At 47.0% G+C, this 17,687-nt stretch overlaps 6 protein-coding genes across 8 annotated transcripts; 1 reads left to right on the top strand and 5 right to left on the bottom strand.

The window, feature by feature from the left end:
• Positions 1 to 7: 7 nt before the first annotated feature.
• E1B28_007054 (uncharacterized protein) lies at positions 8 to 1,858 on the bottom strand. 3 transcript variants are annotated; one of them, XM_043151762.1, is made up of 9 exons: positions 1,547 to 1,858; positions 1,430 to 1,496; positions 1,083 to 1,374; positions 953 to 1,027; positions 875 to 889; positions 661 to 813; positions 544 to 604; positions 400 to 487; positions 8 to 339 (listed from the first exon to the last, which is right to left on the bottom strand). In XM_043151762.1, the coding sequence occupies exons 1-9, from the start codon at positions 1,765 to 1,767 to the stop codon at positions 190 to 192; spliced, it is 1,122 nt and encodes a 373-aa protein (XP_043009842.1). In that variant the 5' UTR covers positions 1,768 to 1,858; the 3' UTR covers positions 8 to 189. The 3 variants fall into 3 exon arrangements, with proteins under 3 accessions (XP_043009842.1, XP_043009843.1, XP_043009844.1); XM_043151763.1 differs by having other exon boundaries at positions 1,430 to 1,491; positions 1,547 to 1,819; XM_043151764.1 differs by having other exon boundaries at positions 1,430 to 1,858.
• Positions 1,859 to 2,637: 779 nt separating this feature from the next.
• On the bottom strand, positions 2,638 to 5,058 carry E1B28_007053 (uncharacterized protein). The gene is made up of 6 exons (XM_043151761.1): positions 4,806 to 5,058; positions 4,424 to 4,738; positions 3,638 to 4,373; positions 3,417 to 3,585; positions 3,292 to 3,368; positions 2,638 to 3,225 (listed from the first exon to the last, which is right to left on the bottom strand). The coding sequence occupies exons 1-6, from the start codon at positions 4,927 to 4,929 to the stop codon at positions 2,682 to 2,684; spliced, it is 1,965 nt and encodes a 654-aa protein (XP_043009841.1). The 5' UTR covers positions 4,930 to 5,058; the 3' UTR covers positions 2,638 to 2,681.
• A 59-nt stretch (positions 5,059 to 5,117) lies between these two features.
• On the bottom strand, positions 5,118 to 7,933 carry E1B28_007052 (uncharacterized protein). Its single transcript, XM_043151760.1, has 21 exons — positions 7,419 to 7,933; positions 7,282 to 7,360; positions 7,219 to 7,232; positions 7,111 to 7,170; positions 7,016 to 7,041; positions 6,947 to 6,965; positions 6,873 to 6,882; positions 6,801 to 6,818; positions 6,715 to 6,740; positions 6,629 to 6,654; positions 6,525 to 6,559; positions 6,454 to 6,473; positions 6,308 to 6,346; positions 6,220 to 6,259; positions 6,061 to 6,161; positions 5,943 to 6,002; positions 5,861 to 5,888; positions 5,753 to 5,807; positions 5,678 to 5,702; positions 5,338 to 5,616; positions 5,118 to 5,281 (listed from the first exon to the last, which is right to left on the bottom strand). Exons 1-21 carry the CDS (start codon positions 7,481 to 7,483, stop codon positions 5,269 to 5,271), a joined length of 1,038 nt encoding a protein of 345 aa, XP_043009840.1. The 5' UTR covers positions 7,484 to 7,933; the 3' UTR covers positions 5,118 to 5,268.
• A 109-nt stretch (positions 7,934 to 8,042) lies between these two features.
• On the top strand, positions 8,043 to 10,512 carry E1B28_007051 (uncharacterized protein; the record flags this gene model as incomplete). Its single annotated transcript, XM_043151759.1, has 14 exons — positions 8,043 to 8,235; positions 8,299 to 8,615; positions 8,674 to 8,776; positions 8,830 to 8,971; positions 9,170 to 9,212; positions 9,271 to 9,323; positions 9,389 to 9,465; positions 9,524 to 9,549; positions 9,604 to 9,623; positions 9,705 to 9,716; positions 9,773 to 10,012; positions 10,067 to 10,179; positions 10,235 to 10,323; positions 10,378 to 10,512. Exons 2-14 carry the CDS (start codon positions 8,535 to 8,537, stop codon positions 10,510 to 10,512), a joined length of 1,134 nt encoding a protein of 377 aa, XP_043009839.1. The 5' UTR covers positions 8,043 to 8,235; positions 8,299 to 8,534.
• A 167-nt stretch (positions 10,513 to 10,679) lies between these two features.
• E1B28_007050 (uncharacterized protein) lies at positions 10,680 to 13,066 on the bottom strand (the record flags this gene model as incomplete). The annotated part of the gene is made up of 18 exons (XM_043151758.1): positions 10,680 to 10,839; positions 10,893 to 10,916; positions 10,973 to 11,037; positions 11,095 to 11,124; positions 11,181 to 11,236; positions 11,288 to 11,426; positions 11,486 to 11,571; positions 11,629 to 11,670; positions 11,729 to 11,834; positions 11,894 to 11,995; positions 12,047 to 12,105; positions 12,166 to 12,221; positions 12,280 to 12,306; positions 12,353 to 12,393; positions 12,453 to 12,606; positions 12,685 to 12,749; positions 12,810 to 12,921; positions 12,978 to 13,066. The coding sequence occupies 18 exons, from the start codon at positions 13,064 to 13,066 to the stop codon at positions 10,680 to 10,682; spliced, it is 1,413 nt and encodes a 470-aa protein (XP_043009838.1).
• Positions 13,067 to 13,311: 245 nt separating this feature from the next.
• On the bottom strand, positions 13,312 to 17,565 carry E1B28_007049 (uncharacterized protein). The gene is made up of 20 exons (XM_043151757.1): positions 17,187 to 17,565; positions 16,854 to 17,121; positions 16,715 to 16,796; positions 16,515 to 16,659; positions 16,101 to 16,461; positions 15,909 to 16,048; positions 15,821 to 15,837; positions 15,596 to 15,767; positions 15,442 to 15,534; positions 15,215 to 15,390; positions 14,962 to 15,156; positions 14,700 to 14,895; positions 14,538 to 14,627; positions 14,350 to 14,480; positions 14,226 to 14,293; positions 14,070 to 14,175; positions 13,929 to 14,005; positions 13,850 to 13,864; positions 13,676 to 13,784; positions 13,312 to 13,618 (listed from the first exon to the last, which is right to left on the bottom strand). Exons 2-19 carry the CDS (start codon positions 17,048 to 17,050, stop codon positions 13,781 to 13,783), a joined length of 2,265 nt encoding a protein of 754 aa, XP_043009837.1. The 5' UTR covers positions 17,051 to 17,121; positions 17,187 to 17,565; the 3' UTR covers positions 13,312 to 13,618; positions 13,676 to 13,780.
• Between the last annotated feature and the right edge of the window lie 122 nt (positions 17,566 to 17,687).

Genomic DNA, 17,687 nt, shown 5'->3' with positions numbered 1-17,687 from the left:
TGCTGTCGTGGATAATACGCATGGGCCGGTCTCGCATGTTGACTCTTGCCCCCAAAAGATGGGCATCCCATGAGAGGACATTAGTGGGTCCTCGATTGAATATTGCTGCGTATACCACAGATGATAAGATGAACACTGAAGTGGCGAAGAAGTGAAATACGAAAGCACATCATCTCGCCGAACATTAGGTCACCAAACCTCCTCGTCATCGTCCCTGGGTCTCCCCGGGCTTCTCATCCGGGCCATATCACGGAATGCTGTCGCTTCATCTTGGATCCTTGCACAATTGGGATTGGCAGCCAGGATATTATATGCTTCCGGTAGTATCTGCTCCAGATACTTTACAAGAAAGGAAAGAAAGATGAAAACGTGGTTGAATGCAACGAGAAGAACGAGTACCTTGACGCGGCTCTCGGAGGTGGGATGTGTGGTCATGAATTGAGGCGCCCTACGCCCAGATTCTAGTTGCGCTAGCCTAGAGAACATCCTGAAATGTCAAGGTTTTAGTCTATGCTTGAAAAAAGGAAGAACGAATAAACAAACTCCGGTGCGCCTTTAGGATCGTAACACGCCTTTGCCATGAGACGTATGCCTATGATATCAGCTGTGGGCAACCAGTGGGTTTAAGTTTTTGATAAATAGGAGCGAACGAAGGATCACCTTCACGCTCTTGCGTTCTCGAGTTTGGAAGATCCAACAACAGCGAATGAATCAACGATGAAATGCCCAAGTCAAGCCCAAACGCGGCGAGAACAATCATGAATGCAATAGCGACTGCTTGGGATGATAGGCGTTCAGCTGAATGTCGAGCAACTGTAAAAGCGTGTTGTTAGTCAAGACGGAAGCTTTTTTACCTTCGTGTGACACTACTGACCGACGTGTGCTATTTCTGTGGGCGCAAGGGATAAATCAGACGATACGATCTGTTGTTGGATTGCGGGCTGGTACGAACCATGCGAAAGGACAGCTGCCAATCCTCGTTCGTCTCTGCAAACTGGTAATATACCAGTGAACACAATGACCGTCCCTATGCGAGGTTGAATATCAGATTAGGCGAAAGGTCATTCAAGAGATAGGTGTACCCGGTAAAGCTGCTGCGTTGATCATCTTTTGGTCATTTACTACAACCACGTCCCATTCTCGTTGGTCACCAAGAGTAGCATCCGATCGTGTGTATTCGGACGTTGCATCAGGGTTCCACACATTGTCTATCGGGGATTGCACAACTGGAGTGTGTCCTTTCACAACACCGAGGTTGGAAGCAGCCAGAATTTGAGAAACGACGCGTCGAACATGTATCGAAACGGGATGATGTGGAGGAACAATTTGGCCTTGGTATTCCTGATATGTTTGCTGTCTCGTCAAGTCACCCATCTGCATATAATCTCTCATGAGTATGAAGGGGTATTCCCAGAACATTAAGATGGACCTTGGCTTCTACAGTGGGACCAACATTGATAAATCGCCATCTGCCTGTTTCTGGGACTTGTTCTAAACTGGACGAATCATACAGAGCTCAACCAAAAAAAAAGACACAAACACGCACTGTGTAACATAGTATACTGCACCTGCTCCAATAAGTCCAGCTCCTACTTTCATCGGCCATGTTCTTGACCCGAAGAATCCTTTGGGGCGTTTGCCATTTCCGCCCGGTCCTGATGGTGTTGGGTTGATTTCAAAGCGAACATATCTCGGTCTTTGTGACAGTGAGCGGCTTGCAAGATGTTTGAAGGGAGAGGCGTTAATTCTGCGCCATGAGCAGAACATCAAGGGCCTTGGAAAGGTTGCGGTTGTACTAGAGTCTAGAGAAAGAGGAAGCGAGTCGACGGCCCTGCCGCTCCGGCTACGCAAACCTCGCGGCAATGGCAAGCAAATTCTTCTCTTCATTACCGTCACCGACGTCAGCCTCGTCCAATAGGTTCACCGCCAATATTCTCGTTGCTTTCATCTTTGTGGTTTGCGAAGGGTGTGAAGATTAGATACCAATGGTATGTCCTGGCCTTTGCTTCCGCCCGCCTCTTTTATGAGCTCACATTCGTGTATCAGAGTGCCTTATTCAACTTCCAGTCGCTGCTTCTGGTAATTCTGCTTTGGATATGTACATGTGCGTACGTGAGAGCTTTAGCTCCTAGACTGGTGGATCGGAACAAGGAAGGGTGCGTAGCTCAAATATACTGAGACTTGACAAGTCGATTTCACCTCTGTATGCGTTTTCTCTAGTTTCCTTGGATTATTCTTCATGGCCGCCAGAGTCGGTTCGTCTAATTTTTTTGTTGAAATTTTCTCGCTTGCTCATCTGCATACAACTTGCATTAGGGGAACGACTGTCTCCATACGTGGCATTGGCGTGTACTGCGATGGCGATCACATTACTCCTACAGTGAAGATGAAAGAACGATACCCCGGTTATCATGTACTTGATAAAAGCTGGAGCTTCGCGCACGCCCTCAATTTCGCTTTTACACCGAAAGGGGGATAGGTTTCGTCAGGCGATGAGTATAATTATGAACGTCAGTGTTCGTGTGAACGAGAAGGACTTCTTGGACTCCCATTACGTTTCTGAGGAGAACGATGGTAGTGCAGACTGCTTCCTTCCAGCATCATCTGTACTGAGTTGATTGGCTTCGAAAGCAAGAATTTCATGGTTGCTTTATTACGATAACAATAACAATACGCGGGAATTATGAATGTGGGGCTTTGGTTTCCATCTCCTTTTCTGCCGGGTCCATCGTCGATATCGCAGCACTGATACTTCCGATACCAGAAAGACCTAGCCCAACAGGCGTTGCTTTGGGAGTGGAATTCACTTTCAACTCTTCATTCCGCTCGTCCTCTCCATCTTCCTTCTTAGTACTGTCTCCTCTTCCCTGAATCGCTTCGCGTGGTCGCTCGTCAAGATGTCTACCCCTTCCACTCCTCCCAGACTCTCTAGAAAACCTTTCGGGTTCTCTTCCCCTTCTCTCTCCATCATTTACAGCGGCGGCAGCACTTCGAACATAGAACCGAGAACCTTTCCGCTCCTCGAGCGGTCCTACTTGGCCATAGCTCTGCAAAGTTCTGACGATGGCGAAGAAATACAGCATCCCAATGAAAAACACGCCTGTAATCGCAATCCTTGGACCCAAGATGGCTGTGGAACTTAAACCTGCTCGTTCATCTGGATCATCGACTTCGCCAGTTCGCCAGACGAAAGATAGAATAGAGACAATAAATAAGATCATTGACCTACAAGAACGTTCAAAGTCGTTGAGACTGATAAGCGAGACAGTGAGGAAGGTGATTTCCACGTACCATGACATCCACACTGCAGGCATTGCTAACATCACCCAAACATTCCATAAAAGAAACGTTTTGGACCTCTGCGCTTCCTATACCTTTCGTTACAAACCATATTTTGCGAGGTAATCTGAGCTCACCTCAGCCCATCTAGAAGCCCTAAACATACTTCTCATCGACCCGAATCGTACAATATACATACATCCGTAAGACAAACTCATGATAGCACAAATCAGCGAAAGCAAGGCGGCCGTTCTCGTGACCGGATCCGTGGCCGCGTTAGGTATTTGAAACAGGGTAAGGATGGCACTGCAACAAAGTCAGCTGAATAGCCCATCCGCAAACCACAAAGGATACGTACGACAAAAGCAGAGCAGACACAACGTTCAATGTCTTCCATTCCCTCAACAGTGAATCAATGAAGTCCTCCCATGTATGTTTGAATTTTGCCAGAGCAGGAGTGACTTGGGGTGTTTGAACATCTTGTCCTGACGACGCGCCGCGGTTCCGAGTATCGACAGGATCATCCTGGTATGCGTTCGCACCGCCAAAACACCCCTCTACCAGTCTTTGAATATCTGGTTTGCTGACTTCTGCGTCCTCGAAAATCCTGGCAACGCGCGAGAAATACATGGGGGGAAGTCGCAAGAGTAGATAGATGTAGACAATGCGAGGAAGCCAGACCGTGATAAAGATATAAGTGGTCCTCACTTGCCTGTCGGACATCCTGTTTGTATGACAGAATCCGGAGGGCCCTGGTGATGACGTTTGGGCTTCTATATCAGAAGGAAGGCCATCAGGACGACCGCTTTTCCCTTCTGGCCCTTGCTGCGAGGAAAATAGCGACGATAAAAATGCAGGAACGAAAGAATGGAATGGGTCCACTGGGATGAAAGGCTCTTCCCGGTCCTGATTACCCCCAAGAATATGACTGCGAGAGATATTAGCAGACCATTGTTGAAGGAAGCGGATGGGCGACACTGCACGGGATCTCGAGTGAGCTGACGAGCCGTCGCCGTCCTTTCTATACTCTGGTAGTATAGCAGATGGCGCGTTAGCAGGTGATGGGTCGCTCGTGTGACTCAATTTCCTGAAGGCTAAAGGAAAAGGTCAACATAACTACTTACACAATACTTCGAACACGCACCTCGTTTGACGCTATTCACACCTGAAATCGAGCCCCGGTCGCTGTCCAAAGAAGTTCGACCTCTCCCACCTCTCTCTACAGATCCTTCTGACATGCTGTGTCGAGAAACACGCCCAGTAGTATTGAAGGTGTTCCATCCAGTTTCCGAAGCTATATGCGGCCATGACCTTGACCCATCCATACTATTCCGGAACATACGAGGCGATTGTTGAATTTGTGGTGACCTTCCTACGCGATTGATACTCTGACTAGTGATCGTCTGCGGTAGCGCCGAAAGTTTATCAGAGGATGTAAGTGCTCCTGAAGAATCGGAGACTATCAAAACCCCAGGTCGAGTCAACTCCTAAGACATTAAGATCAAGAAGGCGTAGATGCAACATACCAGGAGATTGTGCTGATTCTGTCACTCTACTAGTGAAAGACGGAAATGGAACAGCTTCAACGTCGATGTTTATATCGACCGTGTCATGTTCCGAGGTGCCTGGATTGTGACTCTGAGACGCCATTGAACTGGGACCCTTGACTTGTATAGAGCGTCGTTTATATAGAGGTGATCCAGGTTACAGCTTTTACCTCGCGCGGGGTGCTACAGGAAAGCATATAATGATAACGGGATGGCGGGAAGGAGAAGGGAGGTTTCCGAATTCGGAAGTTAACACGTCATATCACGTGGAATTCACAGATATACAACAAGGAGCGAACAGATAATTTAATTTAAACAAGACACACATGAGTACTTGAGTACTTGAGTCCCTCGGCTGTTCTTCGAAAAATACACTAACGGTAGTACGAAGTACTTACAAATCCAGTTAACTCGTTTGATAGGCAAGTGCGAATGTGATTCATCAAGTCGACGCCCTTGAAGAGTTGAGATTAGTAAGGCCGCAGAGTTGAAAAAATGAACAGCAACTCACACCGAGAACCTGCTCCCACAAGCCAGATCACTCGACCCCAAAGCACTGGTGCTGTTATCAGGGTAAAAGCGGATACTGGGTTCCAATGAGACGAATGTCCTCGAGTTGTTCGGTAGGTTCATGGATCTTTCTCTCCACCGAGAACGGGACTGCCGATGAACACGCGAGAAGCGTCGCGTATTAGGAGGGATAGGGGTGAAAGAATCGGATACTTGAAATTCGCTGTCACGATTATAGACGACGTTCTCGTTGGGAAATAGAATGTGCCTTGTATTTAGCCTGTGAGAGGGTTGAATGAAAAAACAAGTTGAATTGAGATGAGCGTGTAGGGAAGGCATACGCTGCAAGAAAAGAAATCCCATAGACTTGCGTACAAGTCAGTCCCGATCAGGTAAGGAGACATCCAGTAACCTACGTTTGCTCAGAACAAAGAACACAGCGACGAATATAAAGTTTGGCATCAGGTAGAACTGAAAATATGACGATTTAAAGACCGTGGAAAACGTCCTTCATCGAGACTTACGGAGAGAAGCGTTGCGAGGCCGGCCGCACTGTAATCCTAATTTCAAAAGCACGAACAGCCCAGCTCCAAAAAAACTAGATACCTGGTCACTGCACCAGTGCTCACAGCGTATATACTGATTTTGGTAACGACCGTTGTTGCGCTTAAGGGAAATTTCTTGGAGATTGAGGTGACGAGTAAGAGGGTTTGCGATCACGTACCTCTGGCATCCAGCTTTGAGCTTTCGTAGATAGTACCATAGTACGGCTGCAATGGCCACATCCGCAGCAACTCCACAACCGAGTGCAAGGCTGCCGATGGTCTGTTAAATAGTTGATCAATTCCATGGTCTGATAACACGAGGCAAAATAACGCGACACCTTCATTTGCCAAATAAATTGAAGTGATTGAAGTTTAAACCTAGTCGCTATTAGATGGTCAAGACTGAATGGACCTCCGGTCACTCACAGTCGTATAACGAAAACTGTGAACACAAATGTATTAGCCCTGCCGCAAAAAAACGAGATCAGCGATGGAGTTACAGAGAGACAACACTGGAGAAGGAAAGCGTGTCAGGACAACAAGTTTGAGGGCTCTGATCAGACATACCAAACTCAGCGAGAACAAAGACGACCTTTGGAGTCATTCAGATATGGGAAGAGAGGATGTGAATGATTATACATACGATGATAAGGGTTGCGAGTTTGTTCTGCTTGCTAACTGCCATGAATCTCGAGTCAGGAGCCACAGAGCACGGGAATCTTCACCGCAGCCTATTAAATGACTCACATCTCCAGACCCGAAGGCTGAAGCACCTGAAGTTTAAGAGTGTCAGCGGTTGAAGAGCCGCAAAAAGGCGATGGGGAGTAAGTTACATCTTGACTATCATTGAGATGATAGCCTGGAGAAGGCCGTTAGCATTGCACATGTTCGAATAGAAGTTGAAATTAGTGCCACTTACACCAATCATAATCTGAATCTGAAGGATGCCCATCAAACCGTTGCAATGATCCCGTGCAGTATCATGACTCACAATCGAGGTCCTAAAAGACGACATTCACTTTGAGGAGTGGAGATGGATAATGATCAAAGAAATCGTATGTTTACCAGGGCGGTTTGGTGTTTACTTTGGGAACAGAAATCAATAAAGCTCTAAAAACGAATGGTTCGACTTACATAGCACCATAAGGTCGCTAGATTTCCTGGAGCGTACAAATGACGTGAGGCTTTTGATTGAGACACTGGAATTGAACCGCCGTTTGGACACATACAAAATCGTGTAGTAGTATAGTGTATGGGAGATGAATGCCTGATGGGCAAGCTCTAGAATCCTGGAGAGCCGGTTAATCCCCGAGGTCAAAGGTCTAGCACGGCCGTACCCTATGACAGATACCTAAGAATGGTTACCGGCCATTGCAAGAAAGTAGCCGGGCACGACGTACAAGAATTTTATAGAAGGTCGTGTCGTCTTGATAGCGGTTCCAGTACCGTACGACCTGCCCTAAGAATGCGCCGAGAAATCTGCCATGATAACTGTCCCTTGTAGTAGTCCCGCACACGGATATCATCGACAACGTACACGCAAGACACTGCATACCCGATCAAGGAAGCTCCTAATAGTTTATCGCTTGAGTAATCGGCCATTGGGGATGAAAGGACAGAAAAGTAAAGAGCGGCGCTGAGGATAGACGGTGAGTTGGCGGGGGAAAAGGAGGGACTAAAGTTGAGCAACTATTAGCGGAGTTCCTTATCAGCACTGAACAAACTTCAAGAACGAGGAATCATGATGTTGATTCTGAGGTATTGACGCAACTCCCATCATACGATTATAACTGCCCCCCATCACCACACGTAATCATCGAGAGATGATCACGATACAGGCCACCTTTCGTACACATTCACAGTTCGAAAATGAACAGACCACACCCAAAGCCTGGCCTTTGAACCACGTCAGCCTTCATGACGTAAAGTAGCGCGAGCTTTTAGCCTGAAGTCGAACCACAGCTGAGATTGCGATGGGTTAATCGGGGGTGGAGCCTGAGATATTATTGTGTTGCTGTCGAGAATTAACGGTCGGAGAAGTCAGAGATTAGCTACTTACTGACTACTGTAACGTGAAAGAGCTCGTGACTCAAAGACTTCGCACATCACGTGAGAGTGTAACTTTTCTTGTTCTCACGCTCGGAAACCTCTCAATGCATCAATCATGGAACGAGGATGTCTCAAGATCTAGACACGCCCGCAGCTTTTTACGGTGGCATGCAGGACTTTGATCGTTCGGGAATAGGATCATCTGGCCGTATACTAGCTTCCTGCTTGACACGGGCCCGGATGGATGACCACGTAGCGAGTCGGTAGAAGATGAGAGCGTCCCCACGTTGAATCTACGCAGTCATGTAGGAATGCTCATTCAAACCTTTCTATGTTTGTTGCTAACCATATGTTATTACCATTTGAAGGTGATGTGCCACTAGTTGACAGACAAATCGAAGCGAGCAGTCCTGCAGCCGCCTCTTTTAAGTCTCAGGTCCATGCGTAGAGTTTCGTCTCGTGGACAATTGCAAAAATCTTCCCGTGGCACAGGAAACATTTCGGGTACCACGGGTCATGCATCAGGGTGTACCGCACGTCATTTTAAATTTAAACGGCGCTTTATAAAGGACTCGTTACTCAAAGGAACGAGAGAACGTGCAACATGATGCAACGGACCTTCGTGTTTCTCTCACTCATCGTCTCTGTATTTTCACAAGACTTGGGAGTCCCATTATCGTGGAGGGTTGGTGTAGTTTCAATCATGGCCTCCCAAAATACTGACTATGTACTTGCGCCTTCAGAAATTTTCGAACGAGCGGCCTCTTGACGAACGTATAAGGATTGCACAGAATGGGATCAATGCGATCATACCTCAGTTGAACGCTGGAACCGCCGAATTCAACGGTACGTTTCGTCCATCATTCAGGCGCTACACCTTCATTCAGCCTCTCGGTCAGATATTGGGTTCTGGCAATCCGGAAATGTGTATTCAGCAATGGCAAATCAAGATCACATCGCCGGAACCACCGTCAATCGCGATCGGGTAGTCAACGGTCTCAATACCGCTTTCAATCTCAACGCGAATTACGACAAATTCGGGTGAGTTTCCCATACGATTTCAAAGGTAACATGTGCACAAACTGATGATTCTTGTAGGGTAAGTTACGATCATCGTTTCTCCAGGTTGAGCAGTGTTCACACGATTCAAATTTCAGTTCAATGACGACGCATTGTTAGTGGTCGATAGATGCATTATTTTTTAATCTCATCTTCTCATTGTAACTTTCTTTGTCACAGGTGGTGGGCACAGAGCGCTGTTTATGCGTATCGAGCATACCGAGTACGCCTTCGGTTTTACGCCCTGATACCCGAACTCATTCCAGCTCATACGCTGCTAGGATGACAATCTTCTATCCCATGCCGTTGCCACTTGGAACCGCGTGTCTGCATTGTAAGTCCAACATGTATCCATTGTTGAGATTATGATGCCGTTGACTAATTGCTAAACGTTAATAGCGTCATCACAGCTGCACAAGCCAGTGCAGGCAAGACTTCCGTGAAAAGCTTCTCATTAGCAGGCAGTTGCGATGGCGGTGAGCAAAACTTTGTAAGGATGCGTGTATTGAGCTCAATATCGTCTGGGTACCGTAGTGACCATGGCTGGGGGTGTATTTTGGGTAAGTTACCTCGTCCTTACTTCCAGTTACCCCGTACTCAACCAGTGAAAAAAGCGCCCCACTACTGATGACCAGTCCGTCAACTCTGTCACGACTGGGTATCTCTTTCTTGTCCACCTTGTCTCGACGTCTAGCTGATAGTTTCCTCACGATAGGCTCTACTTGACGTGCGTCTTTTCGCAGGCTGCGTTTGTTGACAACTCTGATCCGTAAATATTTCCAGCCTCTCTGCATATTTAGCCGAGATCACGAACGACGCTAAATACAAGAATGCCGCGATTTTGAGTGCTCAGTGGATCAAGGCCCATAATATCAACTCCAACAACATCGTTCTGGACACAGTAAACGGGCACGACTGCAGCCGGTCTCCCGCAAACTGGCTCTTCACGTATAACAGTGGAAAATACATCGAGGGCTTGAGCGTCTTGGCCGCAATAACAGGTGATGCCCAATGGACCTCCCTGTAAGCCGAACACTCGCATTTCTGTTGCATGCGTGTTGAATCTCCTTCCCACAGGTATACCAATATTGCCAACTCGGCTATGAAGACTAATGTATGGGAGGGTTCCGATGGGATCATTACAGAGGGAGCTAGCCCTCAGCAGAATAATGACGGTGTCGGTTTCAAAGGTCCGTCTGATGCCCTTGTATGCTGGCCATTTTCACGACTTAAATGGACCATTAGCTGTTTTCATACGAGGTCTTCACGAAGCCTTCAGCCGAAGCTCCAATCAAGCATTGAAAATACTGATTCATAGTTACATTGACGTCCAGGTTTGTACTCCGCTTTCCATCAGCCACGGTCTATTACTCATAGGGTCTTTTCAGTATAACGCTCTTCTCGATCTGGCTGCTAACGGAGATACGTATTCTTCAGCCTGGCATGGACCCTCACAAAGCTTCACTACTTGGGGTCAACTTGCTGCCCTAGATGTCTTAGTATCTGCCATTGACGCTAACTGAAGAGACACCAGTATTATAAAGTGAAGTGTTGAAGGACAATAAACATATGCATATCATATTTATCGATCTCCATAGAGAATAAAGAAGGCTAAAGATTGGTCGTATGTTACCGCTTCACGACAGGAATGCCCCGAAATGTACGACATGTTTTCTCGGGTAGAAGATACTTACAGTGTATAGAGGAAGCCGGGTTGACCTTCGAGAGGAGAACTTAACTTCCCCTTCCGTGACGAGATGTTTCTTCGATTGAAAACGAAAGTAGTGATAGTGAGAGTGGCCAGCAAGCCCAGTTGCAAACCTATCACAGTCCATAGTCCATTGGAGTACCTGCCTTAGAGGATGAACTACTGTGATCACCGACATAATGGAAGAAGTACTACCGTGGGTAGTCCTGTTGGCGAAAACTGTGGGGAACTCAGCATTCGAGGAACGACTTTTAGATGACGGGAGTTCTACTCACACCGTTGAGGCAAGAATTCCGCCAACGCCTCTTGAACTCGAGATAACTGCGGTGGTCACGGATCGCTAATTCCAAGTGTTATTTCAACATGTAAATTGCAGATTTTGTAGGGAACTGAATACCTTTGAATGACTAACTACGTTATTGGCGCTCTGAAAATGCAACCAGCTAGTAAGTTTGGACCCCGCAGAAGTCTCGCCAAACGTACGTATGCAAGAATGCTCGGTACACTTCCCAATGAGCCTGCCAAGGTGAGAAATATCCCTGGTATCGGCCGGTGAGACGAATGCGAAAAAGCGGTACTAAATCACATACCGAAGTATCTCACTCCCGGATTGGGGGCGAAACCGGTTACCGCAGCTCCGGTGAGGGTTATCACCGTTAGTATGGCAAGAAATATGGCGCGATTTCTGGCCTTGTCTGAGAGCCAGGAGAAGAGGAAGGCAATGATGACCTAGTATTGTCCGAGTGAATTGAGAGGACTGGTCACACCGTCGGACAAGAGAATCTTACCGCAAAGATGTACGGTGGTGCAGTCAACAGTAACGAGTCGCGAACACCCCATCCCATGCCTGATAGGATGATTGGAGAGAAAAAACCTGTTCCAAATGATTTGTTAAGTTTGGACACGAAAGATTTGGGAAGTGAGACGTCACTCATTGCGTACGCAGGCGTTGTGCCAGCAAGAAACATCACAACTGGCCGTGCGTTAGCTACAGTCTGAGAGCAAGAAAATTTGACACTTTAGAGACATACCGAAAGCCCACAAGACCCAATCGCTGAGGTGCTTCAAGACTTTTTTCGTGGTGATATTGTCTGGTAAAGAATCACCGCGATCTTGCTCGATCCGGTCGAGGACGAGCTATACCGTCAAATACCAATGTAGCCTGTCCACACTCAACTTTGAGACTCGCTACGCACCTTGGTTTGTCTCGCCGTCAGAAAATTATTGCGATCGGGGAAATCGGGAATGTAGAAGTAAGTCATCATTCCGAATAGGAGGGTCACAGATCCCTCGACAATCTACAGACAATGAGTCGATGAAAGCATCTCGGAGAACGTCTTAGAACTCACGAATATCCATTGCCAACCATTGAGCCCACGCCTACCTGCCAATAGGCTAAGCGCGTATGCTAGTGTTACAGTTACAAAGGTTCATAACAGTTATGAATCATCCACAACGATAAACCCACCGAGTATGGCTCCGAATGCGTTGATAGCTTGTGTCATGAGGAAGAAGAACGCGAGTCTGATAACCAACACTGTCAACATCTCAATAATGCACCGGGCAAACGATATTAAGGTACCTTGTCTGGACTTCATGACGCCGATACCTAAAAAGGGATGAGCTTTCGCAAGTGACGAGGCCTCCCGACTGACCAAGTGGTGATGATATATGTTATCGCAGAAAAGAAACCTGCCTTTACGTGAAAACTGATTTAGCAAGGGCTGACCGCTTTGGGTATGATTACCCGCTTACTTCGAAGACACCCAAGAGAGTCCGGCACACGAGAAGCCATCCCCAAGTTGGAACGAAGCCCATCCCCACTTGAACTGCACCCCAGCTGACGACATAGAAGGCCAGGCAAATACGAGGACCAGCGTATCGTAGGACAAGGTTGCTGGGAAGTTGACTAGCCACATAATGAGAATGAGTCAGTCTGAATGAGGCTCGGAACCGCTCGAGTATAATGGCTCGACGGGGAACTCACAGTACGATGTAGGGAATAAAGAAGCAAGTTGATACGAGACTATATCGACTTCCAATGTCAAGTCCCTAGAGTCCTCAAATCAAAAAAACACAACCAATGGACTGAGCTACACCGTGGGTCCGTACCAAATCAGCCCCCATCCCAGATGCACGCGCAAGTCCCAGATTACCACCGTCGAGCGTGGCGACTGCGTACATCAATCCGAATAGCGGCAGTATCCGCTTATCGACGAGCCATCTATTTGCAGCGTTAGAAAACAGAAAATTAATGGAGAAGTAGGGTAGACGACTTACATCGTTTCACGCTCGAAGGACTTGTAATCATCCGGGTCAGTGGTGTCGACCAGACTTTCTCTCGTGGGTTTCGACCTGAGTGAGGCCATATCCGTGTTCGCCACAAACCATCCTGCATTGCATTTAAATATACTTACTTCCGCCACAAAAAGGCAAATAAAGAACGAGATGGGCGCCAGCGGTGTACAATTTGAGTCTCGAGCGTTCACGCGTTCACGCGTTGTCCGGTGTAAATGGAGATGTCACTACGACTTGCCTTTGTAAGCGATCTCGGATGGGAAACCTTCCTGGAATCCAGCTAGAATCCACGATTCCATCTTGAAAACTCGGAGAGGGCTGAGTTGGGGCTGAGAACAGTATTACCAAGAATATTACAAATGATTGAATTGTTGAATTGTGATTACCCGGTTTACTTGAGTCCTTTCCCTGGCATCCCAACTATGACATTCCGAATCGGATTATCATGAATAGCCAACGAAGAATCCAACATGCATTGGAGTTACGTTGTACCGCCTTTTGAAGGCTTATACATAAAATGATTATATTTGTCGTGGGAGAAACTGGCTGGAATGCACAGTCATAGCCGACGCTGACCATTTGGAGACTCATGTCAACGACGCTTTCTTTTACATCCAGAATACCTATCATTCCACGAGTTCATCATCCACCATTATAGTAAACGTGAATGTAAGTCGCACCTACACCTTTCGCCAAACGACTATTTTATATTTTATCGCACAGTAAGGTTGGTTTTAGCGAAGGTTTGATCACTTGTTCCTATTTTGATCATGAATGTTCCGGGCTCAACTACCCATTTGTTGTCTTGAGACCATAGGCCCAGCTGAGATGAATCGACCAGAATTGACACTCGCCTCGAAGATCCCGCGCTGCATGTTGCTGGGAATGAGAACCCGAAAGGACGGTAGATTTTGATGGCGAGAGGAAACTCACGGAATCTGAACTTTCTCAAAACCGACAAGCTGCTGATTAGCAGTTACCACAGAGCTGAAGACGTCCGTGGCATAGACCTGAGGACATCGAAAATCGCATTGAATGACCAAGAGCTGTGTAGAAAAATAAAGGCTTCAATACCTGAACGACTTCTTGTCCATCAACAGAACCCGTGTTGTGAACGGTGACTGTGACGTTGAAACTATCCGTTGGCCCGATCGTTGAAGGATTGAGGGTGAAATCGGTGCTGGGGACTATCGGTGAGTCAAATGGAACTAAAAGGTTGAACAAACCTACTAGTTGAATGTGGTGTAGCTCAATCCGTGGCCGAAGCTCCACAGAGGTATAGGGCTTTCGAGAACATACTAACCCTCAGATCAGAACGGATTGCCCGGGCGGTCTTATGTATCAAGATAGTCACCTGATGTCCAAACACCAGAGTCCCGTTATCTGTTGTCGTTCCGAAGTCTGTCATGGGCCTAGCTCCTTTCAGATAGTTGTAGAATACCGGCGTAGTCCCTACATCTCTTGGGAACGATACCGGTAATTTGCCTAGAGTAAAAGGTAGTATCAACTCGGAACATGTAATGGTGCGTTAATGAGCCCCACCTGATGGATTGTAAGCACCAAAGATGACTTCAGCGATGGCCAGACCGCCAAGTTCCCCAGGATAGAACTGCTGTATGACTGCATCGGCGTCTACAAAATCAGAATCAGAATCCAAAACGCCGTTCCCGCAGTATGCGAATAAAAGAAATCAGAGAAGCTTACGGTCGTGAATCCAAGGCTCTGCTATGGGTTTTCCGCTAACGAAGACAACAACGGTCGGTTTGCCGGTGGCCTTAACAGCTTGCACTAATTTTAGTTGAGCGCCGACAAGACCGAGATCGTGAACATCGACATGTTCTCCTGTAGTTGCGTTCAGACCGGACCATAACAAGGTCTGGTCTCGCGACCAGGTTCCGATCTAGCCGAAAGATAACGTGTGTGAATCGAACTAATATATCGAAAATAGCCCAATAAACGCACGCACCATAACGATCGCAACATCAGAGGACTGCGCAGCATTCACTGCTTCATCAAACCCACTCTCATCGTTTGACCACAGTTTACAGCCTTCAGCATAGTTTATTTTCGTGGAACTGGATGAATTTGATAGGAATTGCTTGAAGCCTCCTAGGGGTGTTATTCCATTGAGGGTCGCGTTGAAGAAGACATAATCTCCGAACTTTCGGGAAATATGTCAGTTTCGAGTGTTCACCTGAAAGCGTCCATCAAGTACTTACCGTAACCTGATCAGCCTGCGGGCCGATCAAAGCGATGCTCCTTATATCCTTGCTCAAGGGTAATGTATTCTTGCGATTCTCCAAAAGGACAATTGACTCGAGGTCTGCGGTATGAAGCGCTTCGCGGGATTTGGATGTGCGAATGGTTTTCAGATAATCTGGATACGGGTAAGGATCTGCAACAGATTTAGCTGGAGAGATATTTAATATCAAAATAGGCCACGTACTCTCGAAAAGACCTAACGTGAACTTGACTCGTAAAAGGTACTTGACAGTTTCATCGATGTACTTCTCGTCGAGTTGTCCAGCTTTCACCTGATCTGGATCGAAAAGGATAACTCGGAACCTGGACAAATACGAGTTCTCATAATAGGGACGTACCAGGAAGTGTAAGGTAGGTGTACGTTCCACCCCCCATCTCGCCACTGAAGTTTTCGATGGTAGCTTTGGCCGAACACTCTCGTGTCTCACACGTAAAATGTTGTTTGTACAGTAGATCCACAGATCCGGCATCACAGGTCACCCAATACTTGTATCCCCATTCATCTCGAAGCTGGTGGTCGTTTGGTCAGCAAAAACTGTAGAGAATATAGTAGCAGCACTCACGATGTTAGTGAGTATATCTGGGGGAAAATTAAATGAAAGATGAAGCTAAGAAAAAGGACAATTGGTAGAAGGAGGTTTCGATACCCACTTTTATCGGCGATGGTAGGTATACCATTGTACGCCGAGTACGAGGTCATCATACTGAGACTCTCTAAACATGCGCGTTCGAAAGGTGGAAGATAGGTGGAACGCAGGTCCCGTTCACCTCCTACAACAGGGGCCAGGTTCCTGGAGCAAGCGTTGAACAATAGCTTCAACAAGCTATGCTAAGATGACTCACAATCCCGTCATAGGGCTTCCAAACGCCACGAAGTGCTTACAGGTCGCGGCCATCCGTTTTCGTAAACCGCCACTTCTCCCTGCTGTAACGTTCCTCCTCGTACCGTCCTGGATCCCGCTTACGAATGCGAAACCCAGCTCGCCGGTCAAAAAATGATCTTCTCCGTAATTTTCTTCAACTCGGCCCCAACGCAGTTCCCGAGATAGGTCCAAAACCGGGGCAAATATATGGTTGATACCGAGACCTTCGGCTTCGTCAGAGACGATAGAAGCTATGGACTTGACGACATCCCGGTTGAAGGAAGCGGCAAGGCCAATAGGTGAAGGGAATATCGTTCCGTTATTGGTAAAGCCATGTAGACCTAATGTAAGGTGTCAGGGTACGTTGTAATGGTCGGTAGAATCTTTTCGAAACCTTCGCTCTGAATCAACGCCGGTATGCCCAGAGTCGTGTTTTCCATTAGGTATCTCTGCCCGACCTCAACAGCAAATACAAACTTCTCGTATGTCATAAGGTAACCGCCCCAGATAGATCCGCCTTTCAGGCGCATCATTTCTTCCTACGCAGAGGAACGAATCAGCACGAGCATGACATTCCCATAAAGCTGATCGTACCAAGCCAGACTGATTGAAACTGAGAGTGTTGTCTAACGGATCGTCCAAAGCAGACATCCATCCATTGATATCACCTTGAATGCTAGTAGTTGGTTCTCATTAACATAGATGGAAGTGAAGCAAAATTGAGACACCATACAGTTGAGAAACCTTCTCTTCCAACGTCATCCTTGGTAACAGGTCTCCAATCCGATCTTCAATGGATGCTTCTGGGTTTTTGTACGTCGGTAATGAACCATCAATGTTGGTAGCGCGAGATTCAAGGGTGAATTTCCGCGACTCCAAAGACGAACATAGCACCGTGGGTACGAGCAGAAGTGGATATAACAGTCGCATTGAGGGCAAAGTCGATGACAAAAGCCTTCAAAATCGCCATTTCAATGTTCCTTCTTATACGGGTAAAGACACTGCAAGGGAACCAGGGCAGATATGAGTAAACATTTCTGAAAAATCCAGACCGCGTGGAACATACCGAGGTTGTACAATGAGTTCCTAACCTGCAAGCAACAGCTGACCCTCCAAGACTGAAGTTTCTTCTATTCACAGAACGACGGACCGCCACCTCCTTCATTCACAGTCCGATGATTGACCGCGAGACCTACATAAATTCCGGAGAAATTGATCATAATGTATGAGTAGATTTGTTTGAGGAGTGAACTATGTTATGAGAACGAATGAAAATCAGAAAAACCGACAAATGGTTCATATTCTGATCGTTGCCGGCGATGAAGTCTGTCAACCGTAATTGACAGCGCGTAACCACCATTTTATGAATATTTTCGAAGGTGGGGCAATACGAGGCAGTGCTTCAAGCTTTAAGCTTCAAGGATAATGGTGAGAGTCAAAGATTGTACGCGCGGTAACTGCCACGCCGCGAGTTTGTCGCAGTCACGTCGGCGACATCCATACGTCGTTACTACTTACTATCGAGCAGAAACTCAGTACACGTAGCATCATGTCATGGCCCAGGGTC

The sequence above is a fragment of the Marasmius oreades genome, chromosome 4 (assembly GCF_018924745.1).
Source record: "Marasmius oreades isolate 03SP1 chromosome 4, whole genome shotgun sequence".
Classification (NCBI taxonomy): Eukaryota; Fungi; Basidiomycota; class Agaricomycetes; order Agaricales; family Marasmiaceae; genus Marasmius; species Marasmius oreades.
The sequence above is the reverse complement of the archived record's forward strand: the minus strand, read 5'-3'. Positions and strand labels throughout refer to the sequence as shown.

Excerpts from the sequence above, each read along its gene's own strand:
- E1B28_007052 (XM_043151760.1), bottom strand. The coding sequence starts at position 7,483 with ATGGCCGATTACTCAAGCGATAAACTATTAGGAGCTTCCTTGATCGGG. Across the intron at positions 6,560-6,628 it reads CAGCCTTCGGGTCTGGAGAT|TTAGCAAGCAGAACAAACTC; the intron begins GTGAGTCATTTA and ends GATTCATGGCAG. Across the intron at positions 5,703-5,752 it reads GTTCTTTGTTCTGAGCAAAC|TCTATGGGATTTCTTTTCTT; the intron begins GTAGGTTACTGG and ends CTTGTACGCAAG.
- E1B28_007049 (XM_043151757.1), bottom strand. The coding sequence starts at position 17,050 with ATGCGACTGTTATATCCACTTCTGCTCGTACCCACGGTGCTATGTTCG. Across the intron at positions 16,049-16,100 it reads GGAAGCCCTATGACGGGATT|GAACCTGGCCCCTGTTGTAG; the intron begins GTGAGTCATCTT and ends CGCTTGCTCCAG. Across the intron at positions 14,481-14,537 it reads TGGTGCTTACAATCCATCAG|GCAAATTACCGGTATCGTTC; the intron begins GTGGGGCTCATT and ends CTTTTACTCTAG.
- E1B28_007054 (XM_043151762.1), bottom strand. The coding sequence starts at position 1,767 with ATGTTCTGCTCATGGCGCAGAATTAACGCCTCTCCCTTCAAACATCTT. Across the intron at positions 1,028-1,082 it reads CAACGCAGCAGCTTTACCGG|GGACGGTCATTGTGTTCACT; the intron begins GTACACCTATCT and ends AACCTCGCATAG. Across the intron at positions 488-543 it reads GATCCTAAAGGCGCACCGGA|GATGTTCTCTAGGCTAGCGC; the intron begins GTTTGTTTATTC and ends TTGACATTTCAG.
- E1B28_007053 (XM_043151761.1), bottom strand. The coding sequence starts at position 4,929 with ATGGCGTCTCAGAGTCACAATCCAGGCACCTCGGAACATGACACGGTC. Across the intron at positions 4,739-4,805 it reads AGAATCAGCACAATCTCCTG|TCTCCGATTCTTCAGGAGCA; the intron begins GTATGTTGCATC and ends GGGTTTTGATAG. Across the intron at positions 3,226-3,291 it reads CCTGCAGTGTGGATGTCATG|GTCAATGATCTTATTTATTG; the intron begins GTACGTGGAAAT and ends ACGTTCTTGTAG.